At 38.7% G+C, this 15,550-nt stretch overlaps 1 protein-coding gene across 1 annotated transcript in view; it reads left to right on the forward strand.

Annotated features, from left to right (window-relative positions):
• The window catches only part of CPNE8 (copine 8), a 177,034-nt gene that overhangs the window by 61,077 nt on the left and 100,407 nt on the right, over nt 1-15,550 (forward strand). The window contains exon 6 of the mRNA XM_045829970.1: nt 5,236-5,312. Coding sequence (XP_045685926.1) covers nt 5,236-5,312 — 77 coding nt within the window. The remainder of the gene's footprint in view (nt 1-5,235; nt 5,313-15,550) is intronic.

Raw genomic sequence — 15,550 nt, forward strand, 5'->3', positions numbered from 1 at the left:
TATTCCCCTGAATATTAAGAAGAAAAGAGAAGAGAAACATACATTTATTTGCATAATAATCAGCTGGAATCTGATGGGATAGCAATGCTTTCATGGATTTTGAGCTGTGTTATGCTAGTAACAAACCTAGGTTATATTGTTATTGGAATAAGCCAAACACTCCCTCTGATTTGCTTATGAGTTTTTTAAAACTACCTATGTAATGTGAAACTCATGTTATTGTTATAATGCTTTGTATTGCTGTGCTCTATGCCTTTTTCTGGTCTCCTCCACTTCTCACTGCTAGTTCTCTCAGGTTTAATACCAGCATATTGGATTCAGAGTAATATCTGGATACTTTTAAAGAGTGGAAGAATGAATCCTATATATGATATTAATGCAGTTTATGTACATTTAAAGAAATTAAAAAACTAAGTTCTATCTCTGTATTGTTTAGATTACAATGTAAAATTTCACTCAATTAACAAATATTTATTTATCTCATGGTCAATTTGGGAAAAGCCCAAGAATTAACATGATTGAATACATTAAAGCATTTCCGAGCTGCCATCACTCTAGTCTAGATTTGGTCTGTGTGTGTGTTTGAGGTGTGGAAAGATGCCTGGATTTATTACTGGAAATACCATTATGACCTTATTATAATGACTTATAAACCAGGAAAAAAAAACACCATAGCTAGACACAAGAAATTAGTACATGTTATATAGCTAGGTTTTATTTCTATATTTATTTAACTAAAGACCAAAATATCTAAAAGTATCCTTTATAAGACATTAATTATATTACTAGTATTGTGTAAACTGCATAGGAAATGTGAACCATTGAGATGACTGAAGAATGGAATCAGTAGAGCTTTCCAGCACAAGGAGTGGTTGACAAATATTATGTGCTGATTTATGCTTTTTGAGTAGTAAATGTATTGCTTTATAGGGAATACACAAGTAGAGACCGGCATAAAACCACTACATAAATGCCATAAATACTTAGGGGCAAGGTGTGCAGTAACAGTGGGGATAGTACACATAGGTGGGCCTGGGACGATATACTATTATTGAAAGAAACCCCCAGGTCCGTTATGTCCGCCGCCTATAGGAAAGACGTCTCTCAATGCCAGAGATTTGTGAAAAGGAAAGGAAATGCTTATTTAATGCTATACAGACTTAAAGTAGTTACCTAATGTCTTCATCAAAATCTTAAAGTTCCTTAAAACACCCACAAACAGACACAGTCCTTCCTTCTCCCTTTGCCCAGTCTGGGGTACCGTATCTCAGGAAAGAAAAAAGAAGTCCAGGGCTCAGGGAGTCCCCGGTTATTCCCAGTACTTTGTGCTAGGCTGGTAGGCCGGCCTCCCTCAGTTCTGGCACCCTCAGCTGTGTCACCAGGATCTCTGCTAAAGCCGGGTAGTGGTTCCCCCTTCTAAAGCTGCGGGGGTCCCCACTCTGGCAAAGGCATGTGGTCCTCTCTCCCAGGGCCACAGGAGTCCCCACTCAGCCAAAACCACGTGCTTCTCTCTCCTCAATGGCTGAGAGGAGGGGCGCCGCCACTCTGCCAAAGCCGAGTGGCTCTTCTCTGCTAAAGCTGCATGGTGATTCTCTCCCGCAGGGCTGCGGGAGTCTCCACTCTGCCAAAGCCCCGTGGTTCTCCCTCCCAGTGGCTGCCGTGTTTGGGTTTAAATCCCCGAGCCAATCTTCCTCTGCAGCCCTATTTCCGACTCCTCCCACACTCGGCCACACTTGCCGGGGCCTCAATCTGCTGTCCTTTCCAGCTTTTCTGGTTGCCATCATGGGTCTGGGCAGGTGTGGCCCCATGTCATGGAACCAATCTTCTCCGAGCTCCCATGCAGGTGCTGTAACTTGGGGGACCTGCCCCCCAGTCACATCTTGGGGGGGTCCCTTTTCATTGCCCTGGCTCAGAGCGTGGCCATAGCTATTTAGCATATCTAAGTGACCCGCCAAAGACTATAGGTATGTTAAATGACCATGCTATGGATTAGCTGCAAAGCTGCCCTGCATGTTCTTGCTCCGTGTGCCCCTTCCCCCAACTCATACCTGTAGGGGAAGGGGTGAAGACATCTTAAAATCTCCTGGACACCTTGAGTTCTGGACCCCATTTCAAATGCCCATTTGGGGTCCACCTCTTGGCTGCACTCTGTAACAGGTGCACACAATATCCTTTTGTTGCACATTTTATTCATTTTATTATTTTTTAGGGGGGCCCAGAAATGATATTTGCCTGTTCATTGTTTGCTAATGTGTGTCTAGCGTAATTTGGATAATATATGCTCAAGACTTCTGTTTTGTTTTCTTGGGTAATTACAGCACAGAATAACTTTTACTGAGACTTGTTACTCCATTGGCTAAATCCATTTAATACAGAGTGTGTGCAGCTGACTGTGAATATCGGGGTCCCTAGAAAAGAATTCTAGAATCCGCCATATGTGTTCTTTGCTGTTGACTCAGAAGAGCAATGATATATTTATTCTAAATCTTTAGTATTCAGCCCTAACTATGTGCCATGAGACTTAGAGAAATTAGGTTTGTTTAGAAAACCCAGAAACACATTTGTAAAGTCTGTTTTGAAATTGGAAAAGATATGCTGTTATTAAGAATGCTTAAGGTAAATATGTAAAGGTTTTATACCTTAAGTACTTTTTACCTATTTGAAAGCAAAATTTTAGATTGATTTGCGAGTTTATGAAGGTGTTGTTCTGCCAGCCATCGAGTTCCAGATCAGACTTATTTTCTGTCTCTCCTTCTCCCTTCCTGCCACGTGCAAGTACAGTTCACACCAAGGTGCTATTCCCTACCTTTTTCTACAACTTTAGTTTGGGACTTAGCACTTTGCTTCTTACTAACTACTATAGCCTTGTGGTTGATTGATCTGGCTTCCAGATTTTTCTCTCTCCTTGGGTCCATTCTGCAAACTGGCACCTAAAATTTTCAGAATGCTAGAATGCTTGTAATTATCTTAAGAGATTTTTTTTTTTTTGCCTAGTCAAAAGGGTCCTTCAGAGTCTTGGGTCTTCATCTCCATTTCTGCCCTTTAATTTAGATCCACTTTTTTCTCATCATCTCTTTTCTGTCTATAACTCTGATCTGTTCTCTGGGGTTAGAATGTCCAGCTTTCTTCTCTCCATGACTTCTTCCTGCCTGGCTCTCAAGGATTACTTCCTTTAGGAAAATATCCCCCTGACTCCTATGTGCCTTAGAGCATGCTTCCTTCACCTTCCCACTTTCTTTTCACTGAATAACATAGTTTTACTTTTGTGGCTTGTTAGGCATTTTGAAATTTTATTTAGTAAAACCAGAAACAACATTTTGTTTGCTGTCATTCCTGTACCCAACTTTTCTAGGGCTTCCCCTGAGCCAGTTCGCTGTACAGATCTGAGGGAGGGAGATCTCCCACTTTTTCCTTTAAGACAGATTGGAATTATATATGGACTAAACTAGAAAGTGTCTTGTGGGGGGGGGTTCCACCCACAGCCCCCCACCCCACCCCCGTCAGCCACCACAGATGAGAATAAGTCCACTGAAGCATGATCTGCTGGGGGAGGAAACATGGCTGATCTCTCAAAGGAGAAGGGCTAGGAGCCTGGTCCTCAATGGGCTTTTATTGGGTTCAATTTGCACAGGAATACAGGTAAAGCTCATCAATCACTGTCAGGCAGTAAGGATCAAACAATGGGTAATATACAAAGAATTCTGAGGGCTTATTCTGAGTCAGGGTCTAGCTAAAGGGCCATAAAACGTTGGGAAAACAAACTCATTTTATGCTTGGATTCTTATCATTTAAATTGAGGGCATTAGCAAAGCAAGTTTCACAGAATTTTATGCATTCTTTCTTAGGCCTGATTGCCACGGGGAACCTGCCCTTTTCCAGCACAGGACCTCACCCACCTCCAGCATTGTTTCAGGCTTAAGTCAGCAGGGGAAGTAAAGCAGGCAAGGGATTAGGAGATTTTTGCAGACAGAATGAGGACTCAGACTATGTCAAAGGGTGAGGGTCCATCACCCACTTTTTCTATAGCCTCCAAAGTCATTCCTAGGGCCCCTTCATGACCATGCCTGTCTTAGGTTGTCCCTCCCTTGAGGAATCTTACCTATCATTGGCTAACCAGTCATCCTTCTGGGGCCAAGCAGGGTGAAGTAAAAGTGGCCAGAGGCAGCGCCCCTAACTGGAAGATAAGCTTTGTCTCCTTAGTAGCTTATGGTCCCCAGGTCTCTTTACTCAGCCTTAGCCATGGGGGTTACAGCTTCTGAAACAGGCAGGGTGGTTTCCAACACTTTCTCTGCCTGAAACACCTCCTTATTTCCTACCCCAAATGCTCACATGGTGTTGGAGCCCTTATTTGATTAGCCTGTGAAGTTGAATTGTATTTATGGTATTTAAATTCTTAGACAGCACATCAATCTAGAATCAGAACATCTGGGTTAGTCCTAACTTTGCTATTTACTAACTGCTTAAAACATGGAAAAGTGAACCACCTCAATGATGAATTTAATTTTACGTGAGGTGAAACATTAATAACAGGTCTCACATGTTGCAAGGTTATTCTGAGTCTTGAGAGCAAAAATCATGATTAATGAACTTTATAATCCTTTGTACTAAACCCTATTTTAGGCACTTAATATATGCTAGTACCAATTCATGCAATAACTCATTGAATACTCCAAATAACTCCATGAAGGGGACTAATCCATTTTAGAGATGAGGAAACTGGAGAGCAATTAAGTTCACAGTCACAGGCAGTAGTGGTGGTACAAGAGTAGCCACCTGGCAGTGTGGCTCCGGACCCTGGCTGAATAGCCGTGCACCACATGGCCTCTTGGTAAGTGGTGCTGGTTTTCTTTGTCACCGTTGTTCTGTGATTTCACAGTTCACCGCTTCAGCCAAAAGCTTTGTAGTTTTAGAGACATCCAGAAGCCAGCCACTTGTGAATTCAAATCCTGGAACTTTTTTCCATTTTCATTTTCATTAAAAAAAAAAGAAAGAAAATAAACACAAGGTCTAAACACAATAACAAGCCTGCTCTGTGATTAAAAGGACAGAACACTGTACAAACTTAGGGGAAATCACATTGCTAAAATTAATACATATTGAGCTTATGTCATTTAATATTGGAAGTTAAAGAATTCAATATTTCAGCAATGAAAACAATGCAAATATGATGTGCAAAATATGTAGTGTAAAGACCGTCTGGGAACTTATGAGCTTTAATCCTTTTGTCTATTTTAGGACTTTCTGGGACAAGTGTTTTGTACATTGGGGGAGATTGTTGGTTCACAGGGAAGTCGCCTGGAAAAGCCAATAGTGTAAGTATTTTTTAATTCAGACAATTAAATATTAAGTCTCATTTTTATTTCTGCAGTTTGAAATTGATGAGTACATGGTTGTAAACCAACTGTGGGTTTTAAAATCTTCTTTGAGTTTTACTTTCAAAAATAATTTTGACATGGTTTTAGAGGATAATTTATATGTCAGCTGTCATACACCATACCACAAAATGTTCACAAAATGAAATGAGCACATTTAAACTCAAAAATGTGTTTTCCTTTTTTTTTGTACTATTAAGTCCTAGAGATTTAGTACTTTTTAAAAGAGATTTTAGTGCTTTGGGCCAGGGACTATATGTAGCACCATCTTTTACATCATATGTTTAATACATGCATTTTTAGTGACTAAGGTTTTAATGATTTTTATTACAAAATTGGTTTGTAATGAAGGCAGTAAGTGTGTAAATGATAAGAGAAGGTGGTAACTATGGATCGTATATCTTCTACCTTCACCTTCAATTACTGGGATGATGTTTCATTTTTTTATTAGTTGCATTTGATAATCCAATTTTCTCCAGTTGCACATGAGGCAGAAAACAAACTCCAAACTCTAGACATTTTTCCCATACTTCATCTTCCCCGTCTTCTTCCTTCTCCTCTTGCTAATGTGATTATTCGGATGAATTTACCTGTTTATTAAAATCAAAAGATCTTGGAAGGATACTTAAGGCATATGCAGAGCTAAATGCAGTGCCTAAAGGTTTGGGGAATTTTGAAATCTATATCTTCACCAGTCTTTTAAGAATCCTTTCCTTACAAAACGCACATCAAAACTCCCCAATCTATTCACTTTTGACATCAAGCATTATGGCTAAGCCATCATTCTTACATTCCTTATATAAAACTGAACTTTATGCTTAATGTTCAGTGCTGTGCAAGAACTTTTTAGGATAATAAGAGGTCTGTGAATTCTAACTTCTTTTTCTTAAAGATTGTATTTATTTATTTTTAAAGATTTTATTTATTTATTTTTAGAGAGTGGGGACCTCTCACGTGCCCCCTACTGGGGACCTGGCCTGCAACCCAGTCATGTGCCCTGACTGGAAATGGAACTGGCAGCCCTTGTGTTCGCACAGCAGCACTCAATCCACTGAGCCACAACAGCCAGGGAAAAAGATTATGTTTATTTATTTATTTATTTTTAGAGAGAGGGGAAGGGAGCAAGAAAGAGAGGAAGAGAATCATTGATGAGTGAGAACGACATCAATTGCTTGGCTCTCGCTTACCCCCAACTGCGGAGCTGGCCTGCAACCTAGGCATGTGCCCGGACCAGGAATCAAACTTGTGACCTATTGGTTTGTGGACAATACCCTACCCACTGACCCACACCTGTCAGGGATATTAATTTTGATGTCTTTTTATTTAATTTGATTTTCTTAGAAAATTATTATTAAAAGTTTAAAAACTTTTGGATAGCATGTAGTTTTTTAAACATTCATTTCATGTGTAATCTGCTTTCATATAACTATAGGATTTGGAAGATTATGATTTAAATATATTTTGTTCACTTTAATAAGTTAGTAATACATTATTTGTAAAGCAATGATCATAAGTATTTTGTTAAGTGTATATAATTATATTTTTAAATGAATATAATTCCTGTTCCATTTTTTTAGTCAGTGACTCAGGCCCATGAAGATTCTTGGACAATCACTAAATGTACCTTTTTTTTTCTGAAAAAAATCCATAATATATATAATGCCAGCTTAAAGATGCCTTTTAATATTCTTTGAGAGCAAACAAAAGTAATTCAAAATAGAATTTTTATTTCAGAGCAACAGAGTAGTGATTTTTATAGAACTTGTATCCATATTTTCAAATTGATAATTTTATTTGAAATTTTTATCTGAAATTTTCCCCATGAAAGGAAATCATAATTCTTGGTTCAGAAAACTCTTAAATTACATAGAATTTTTTCACAGTGGAAAATCATTGTTATGACCCTGGCTGGCGTAGCTCAATGGATTGAGTGTGGGCTGTGAACCAAAGTGTCGCAGGTTCGGTTCCCAGTCAGGGTCCATGCCTGGGTTGCAGGCCATGACCCCTAGCAACTGCACATTGATGTTTCTCTCTCTCTCTCTTTCTCCCTCCCTTCCCTCTCTAAAAATAAATAAATAAAGTCTTAAAAAAAAGAAAGTCATTGTTATGTTAGACTTGAAACATGTTAAAAGTTTGATATGTTGTGTGTGGTATGTGGTAGAGTACAGGGTGGGCAAAAGTAGGTTAACAGTTGTGAGTACATGAAACACAGTGTTGATAAAGATAATGTAGTAAGGATGACCTACATGTATTTTTCCACAGGAACAACTGTAAACCTGCTTTTCCCACCCATGTATAGTGTAAGATGTGGTCCTTGTTCAGCTAATTCAACAATTTCCACCAGATAAAACTAAGAAAAAGAAATTCATACTAAGAGGTGAAATACCTGGAGCAGTGATTAGCAGAGTATGCAAATGTTGGGAATGTTTGCTGGAGTTTGAGTCATGATCATTTTACGTAATCAGAAAAGATGAGATGTCCTTTAGATATTGCTTAGCTCCTGCTGAGGAGTTGGTAGCACACATGAGGCAAAACCTTAGAAATCTGTTCAGATAAAACGGAGGTATTGTAACTGAGGACATCTGTTTATGTCATCTGAGGGTATTTTGTAATTCACAAAAGTGTTTATATTATATCTATCTTATTGAAAAAGGTACAATACATTAAGCTGATTGAATTTGAAAAACCATATGCCACTAATCTTCTATTCAGCCTTTGACCTTATTGGGCAACCTTCTCAGGCGAATAGACATTCTATTGTAAAAGAGATTAAAGGTAGGTTTACAGTTTGAGCAGTGGGAAATTTAAAATATTTTTCTAAGTGTAGCTAGGTAAAAAAGTATTAAATTGGTACTGAAATATAGGGCTTCAGTATAGGAAAAAGATGGACTACAAAAGAAGCAAAGAACAAAACCTAAAGAATTGTAGAATGGGGCCCTACTACATGAGGGAATTAAATAAGCTACTTGAGATAAACAGAATATGAGAGAGGAAATTCAAATGGGAGATTAGTAAAAAATAAGACAGTAGAATTGAATATAGTTAGCTTCCTGCTAGAAGGATATCTTGGGTTCATTAATCAAAGCTTCCAGTAGTAATATCTTCATGTGCTCTCACCTGAGCAGTTACTCCAACCCAGTTGATCAGGAGAAAAATGTTTTTTTGTAGTCACTTACCCTCTTGCTTGAGAAAATATTGACTTTCGTTTAAAAAATCTAGCTATGAGAGGGGCATGTGTCTAGAGGAAGGGAAACGTGGATTGAAGAAGCAGGTTCACTAGACTGAGCATGCTGTCCTGGGTTCTTGGGAGTTCAAGTGCTTTAAGAAGATGTAACTCCTATTCAAATGGAATTTTATGCCTTCACCTCATCATTAATGAAAAGCAATCAAAACCATTCATACTTTTTGTTTGAAAAAGCATAGTTGGGGTTGAGGAAGAGAGTGAAATGCTATTTGCATGGAAGCTTGATCTTCCCATAGTGTCAAAGTAGCCCTTTAAAGGGCTTGTCCACTCCATGGATACTCTCAGATGTCCACCCTCGTCCCTGCTGACCCTGCTCTCAGTGACATCCTTTTCCAAGGGCTTGAGGTTTTGAATCAATCTAACGGATAGATGGCAGGGAGAGATGGGAAGGTTGGAAGGTATGGAACATTTCAGTAGAAAAGAAACAGCTTTGCAAAAAGGATGGAGCCAGTGAGAATACTGGAAATAATAAAAGGTCAGGGAAGTGTTTTCTTCTTTGACAGGAAGCTTTAGGGCAAACACAACTTCTAAAGAGTCCATGATTCATCACACAATATATAAAAATAAAGGAATACATGAAAGCAGAAATGATGAAGTTTACATTAAGGAAACAATATGTATTTAACATGTTGATCTTACCTCTATCTCATAGTCCCTCTTCCCTTCCGGCCCCCTGCTCCATCCCTGTCCTCCCTTGTGAACCTGCTCTGGCCAGGGCTTAGCTCTGCAGAGGCAACATTGTAGGGTGGGCACTAAACATCTTCGGGTTTGTCACTACCTGCCCCTCACGGCTGGAGATGGAAGTAAGATTTGTATACTCTCCTGCTGTAGCCATTACTTTTGGAGTAAGAGCTTTTATCTGGTGAAGGAGTTAGGGGATTTTCTCTCTCTATGTGAGTATAGGCTTCGGAACTACAGCCCCGGATGCCTCCAGAGGCAGATAAGCCACCTGCAATTAACAAAATGGACTCATCTGGAACTTTAAGAGTCTTCCTGTGTCCTGAATGTTTTTATGTAAATAGCATTATCCACATGATTTAGTGCATATTTAGTAATTTGTTTTGGATTAGAGATTTATTTTCCAATTAGTTTCCCATTTATATTCTAAATTATTCATAATATTCCCTTGTTTTCTTCCCTTTAAATGGCCCAGTTGAAATTATTATCTGTTAGATATTCAGAATAATTTCTTCTGGGTTCTTAATTGCCATTGTGTTATAATATCTTCTCAGAAGTTGCCTTTTTAAAGTGATAACTATAAAATTTAGAGACTTAAAGTAGGCATACTAGAGCTTCAAATTATTTATTTATTTTTTATTGTTCAATTACAGTTGTTCCATTTTCTGTCCATTACTCTTCCCCACCCCACCCACCCTCACCTCCCACATTCAATCCTCCCCTCCCATTGTCTTTGTCCATGGGTCCTTTATACATGTTTCTTGATGACCCTTCCCCTTCTTCCTTATGTTATTTCCCCAGCCTTCCCCCTTCTTGTCACTATTAGTTTGTTTTTTATTTCCATGTCTTTTGTTCTATTTTGGCCCCTCATTTGTTTCATTGATTAGGTTCCACTTATAGGTGAGATTGTGTGGTATTTGTCTTTTACTGCGTGGCTTATTACACGTAGCGTAATACTCTCCAGTTCCATCCATGCTATTGTGAAGGGTGGGAATTCCTTCTTTCTGCTGCGTAGTATTCCATTGTGTAAATGTACCACTGTTTCTTGATCCACTCATTTACTGATGGGCACTTGGGTTGCTTCCAGCATTTGGCTATTGTAAATAATGCTGCTATGAACATTGGGGTACATAGGTCCTTTTGAATTGGTGTTTAAGGATTCTTAGGGTACAATCCTAGCAGCGGAATTGCCAGGTCAAAAGGCAGTTCCATTTTTAGTTTTTTCAGGAAATTCCATAGTGTTTTCCACAGTAGCTGCACTAGTCTGCATTCCCACCAATAGTGTAGTAAGGTTCCTTTTTCTCCACAACCTCACCAGCATGTGTTTGTTGATTTGGTTATGATGGCCATTCTGACCAGTGTAAAGTGGTATCTCATTGTGGTTTTAATTTGCATCTCTCTGATGGCTAGTGATGCCGAGCATCCTTTCATATGTCTCTGGGCCCTTTGTATATCCTCCTTGGAGAAGTGTCTGTTCAGGTCCTTTGCCCATTTTTTAATTCAGTTGTTTGTCTTCCTGGAGTGGAGTCATGTGAATTCTTTATATATTTTAGAGATCAAACCCTTGTCTGAGGTATCATTGGCAAACATATTTTCGTGTATGATTGGTTCCCTTTTCATTTTGCTGATGTTTTCTTTAGCTATGCAGAAGCTTTTTAATTTAATGAAGTCTCATTTGTTTATTCTTTCCTTTATGTCCCTTGCTATAGGGGACATATCAGTGAAAATATTGCTGCATGGAATTTCTGAGATTTTCCTATGTTCTCCTGTATGACTTTTATGGTGTTGCAACCTATTCTTAAGTCTTTTATCCATCTTGAGTTTATTCTTGTGTATGGTGTAAGTTGGTAATCAAGTTTCATTTTTTTGCATGTAGTTGTCCAGATCTCCCAATACCATTTGTTGAAGCTATTTTTACTCCATTTTATGCTCCTCTCCCCTTTGTCAAATATTAATTGATCATATTTATTCTTAGTCTAGTCTTTAAGAATTAAATTACATTTATTGCAAAAGAAAATGGTTTCTTGTACATAGCCATATGCTTTATTAAATAATTAGAATTAGAATTTAAACTTATCTTTTTATTTTCTGTGCTTCAGTTATTGTTGTCACTTTTAAAAATAGACTTTCTCATTTTTTATGGAAATAAAAATTATTTTTAATATCTTGTAGAAACTTATGTGAAATTTTTTGAAACTGATGTTCAGCAATTTTTAACTTACTTTTTAATAGCAGCTCAAATTTTTATAATTTCCAGCAGTCTATTCTGCTGGATTCAAGTTTTGAGCAAACACATTTCTCATATCTTAATTCCATCCTACATTTTGGTTTTTTCCCTGAACCCTCTGACAATGAGTCTTGTGCTACTTAATTTGTCTGCAGCCTTCCCTGTGTCTTCCTATGACTCATCGGCCCCTCTCTTTAGATCGTCACGTTATGATTTGGCGTTATGCCCACTGAGCAGTGTGTTTTCTCATGCTGTGAGACTTGAGGCTGTATCCAATTTTCTGTGTGATGCTGTCAGAGTCCTACTTCTATCTTTAGGGATCTCAGTGACAGATTCAGAAAGTCTTCCAAAATGCTGGAATCAGCACCAGTTTAAGAAAGATTGCTGTTTTCTACTCTGGGAAAAAAGCAGTTATTATATTCATCAAGTAACAGAACTGTTTGTTCCAGTTACTCTCATCCAGGCATGACTGGTTCTGTGTGAAAGCGTGGGGCCAGGAGGCAGGGACTGGTTTGATTAGAAAGAAGATTCTTACTCGTGGGCGGAGCTGGACTACCAAGGGTAACGGAACTAGCAGCTCTTTTGGGTTAGGGAGAAATTATGTTCTTTGTAGCCTAGCTAGAGCAGCAGCATATAATCTCGGCCAATAGTAGTGAGTGAGACTAAAGGGAGGGGTCCAAGAGGGATTAGTGAGTGCCCCATAGCTGCTGAAGAGTACAGAGACTCAGATGCAGGCTATAATCAAAAGACCATCTTGCAGTTATCTGATGGACATGGAATCCCAACTCTGACATAGGATTCAGGAATGAAGCCTGATGCATGCTGACGTTCAACAAGAAAAATGTGGGGAAGGGAACAAAACAGAAAGGGAGCTTGGAAATAAGGCAGAAGACTGAAATACAGAAATAGGTCTTGAGGGGAAATTGAGACTGAAGCTTAAAGAGTTGGCTTTTAGATCTGACTCCAATGTAGTGTTATTCTGAAAGCTATGCTGTGGCCATGAGTGCTTGTAGAGATCAAGAGTTAGTGTGGGAAGGGTGAGGAGGAGAAAGGATGGGAGAATTGTTAGTCTCAAAGGTGAGAAACATGCAAATTTGCAATAAAGCAGTGCATGTCTTCACCGAGCAATGTTTACATGTGAAAATACAGTCAATTTGGGGGGAAAATTTGACTTTCAAAGTCATCTTTACTTTATTAACTTTCCTGAACATTAGAGTGATACTGCTATACTCTGGGTTGTTTTACTGGACAGGATATTGGGCTGAGAATCAGATAAGGATTTTAATCCTATTTTTGCTGCTAACTTTCTGTGCAATATTATAAAATTTGTACATTTATATTATATTTTATAGCTGTGGGTCACATTTGTAGTATGAAGAATTTAGTCTAGAGATAAGTAAATAACCATCATAATCAAGTTGATAGTACACAGCCTTTGGGAACAGTCAGATCTGGGTTTCATAACTTATTAGTATATAATTTGAACAAACTTGCTTAAATTTCTAGCTCTGGTTTCCTTATCAGAAATGTATGTATGAATAATATGCCTTTGAAAGAGTTGTTGTAAGAAACAGCTCTCTTCCTAAGAGAGTTTATATGCAAAGTTGTGTAAAATAGAGGAAATTTTAGTACATTTTCTTATGTGTCTTGCACAAGATTATCAGTCTCCCATAAGGTGGCACTTAATAAATATTTAGCTGGACCATTTTCTTACATTCCCTTTTGGATCTGCGCTGATGCTCTGGAAGGATCTCCAGGGAGGTAATTGTTTACCCTAAGTGAGCAGACTGTGTACAGCTGCAAACTCCCATGCTTCTCTGTATTACTCAGAAATTTCAGTGGTTATTGAAAGCTAAGGGCATATAGATGGACTCTTCTGCATAAAAGGTTTCTAAAAAATATATGGCCAGTCGTGAGAAATATGGGTAAGATAAATACATTTTTCTCAAAGTAGCCCTCGCTGTCATCCTCAGACATAAGCCCCAGAATGGTGGGTCTGTTGTTCTGACTTGGATGTAATATTTCCCTGTTTACATGAGGCTGTGTGAAGTAACTCCTTCAGGCACCCTAGTTGAAGAAAGAAAAACAAAAGGCAAAATCGTCTTAATGTAAGTGCTTAATATATAGACTATATTTACTGGCTGCATTTGCTTCTTTTTCTGTCAGACATAATTTGAATGTAGTAGAGATCTTAGGAATTCTTTTTTTAAAAAAAATTCATTTATTCAACAAGCCTTTACTGGGAATATATTATAGACCACAAACTGTTAGACACTAAGCATGCAATTTTGAAAACATGAGTTGTTTTTATCTTCATCGAGTTTGCCATCTATTTGTTAAATGAATAATCACACAAAGAAATATAATTACATATTAATGTAAGCCTTATTAAAATTAGAGTGTATTTTTAGACCAGAATATATAGGTGTTGGGAACCGCCCTGACTGGTATCAGAGGCTGAAACCCCCGCCTAGCTAAAGCTAAGGGAACACCCTTGGAACCGTGAGCCGGCAAGGAGATAAAAGCTTATCTTCCTGGCAGGAATGCTGCTTCTGCTGCTGAACCCCAAAAAGCTTGGTCGGTTAGCCAAAGACGGGTAAGATTCCCCACGGGGGAAACGACCCAAGCCAGGCACGATCACTTTGGGAGGCCCCCCAAAAGAAGGACTTAGGGGGCTGCAGCAAAAGGGGGTGATGGACCCTCACTCCTCGGCTTTGACAAAGTCTGAGTTCTCAGCGTCCGGAAGAAAATCTCCTTATCTCTCGGTGGCCTTAGTTCCCGTGCTCCACCTAAGCCTGAAACAATGACAGGGTAGTACAGCTCGGTACTGGGAAGTGCGGATTTCCCGGGGTGATCAGGCCTAAGAAAGAACATGTAAATTACTGTGAAACCTTCTTTGTTTAGAATGCTCTCAGTTGAATGAGAAGGGTCTTAGGAGGAAGTTAGTTTGTTCCTCAGTCTTACAGCTCTTTGACCCCCCAACTCAATAGACGGGCAGAGTTCTTTGTTTTCTATAGTTCCTTACTTCCCCTAATGAGTATTGTACTTTACCTGAGTTATTGTGTAGCATGAGCCCAATAAAAGCAGGTATGGACTGTAAATCGGCGCGCTCCTCACTAGAAGGGGGTGGCCATTTCGTCCCCTACTTCTCCACAGAAACTAGTTTGTCTCTGTGCATGTTTTTTCTCGCGTGTTTATCGTCGAGCCATCCACAGCGTTCCGTGGTCACTGCTGGCCGGTGACCCACGCGCAACATATAGGCATTTTTTAATATTTTGAATTTTATCATAAATACAATGGGAAAATTCATGATTTTTGTTCAAAGAAGTTTATTTCCTTTCGTGAGGAGAAAGGTTGGAGGTAGTTAACAGAAAAATCAGTAAGTTAATAACTATTGAAATAATGTAATTCAGAGAAGACAAGCAGTTTGGACTAAGGAAGATAAAAAGTAATGGGCATGTATAAAATACATTTTGAAAGTTGATTTCACAAGGATTGATGATAGATTGACAGTCTTAGATGAAGAAGATTTCAAGGATGACTTTTAGAATTTTTGCACAAGCAACTGAGTGCGTGGATATACCGTATTTTGATGAGAAGATCATTCATTTCTGGGTTTGCCATAACTGATTAGTAATTTAGGAGTAGGTAGGTCATTCTGTCCTTGTGTTGTAGATGCTGGTGTCCACCCAGAGTTTAAACATTTGCCAAACTTTTTGTAATTGTGTTTGCCTAACCTCACTGAGTTGGATCGAAAACCTGGTGGAAAATCTTGATGAAAAGAAAATACATAATGCATGGGTTTTAGTACCTGTTGTTAGTGCACAAACATTCTTAGTTGCATTTCGTTTTGAAATCAGATGAGTGTCTAAGGTTCTACTCTTTGCATGGACAATGTTCAGAAATTACATTTAAGAGAAACTACAGTTTCCTCTACTGTGAATTTTTTTGCTCTTTTTTCTTTTCTCCCCTCTTGCGTACAGCCTAATTTGCTGATTTGGGGATTCAAAATGAAGGCTAGATAGTTCT

This window comes from Phyllostomus hastatus, unplaced genomic scaffold (genome assembly GCF_019186645.2).
Source record: "Phyllostomus hastatus isolate PE091 unplaced genomic scaffold, TTU_PhHast_1.1 phas_scaffold_93, whole genome shotgun sequence".
Lineage (NCBI taxonomy): Eukaryota > Metazoa > Chordata > Mammalia > Chiroptera > Phyllostomidae > Phyllostomus > Phyllostomus hastatus.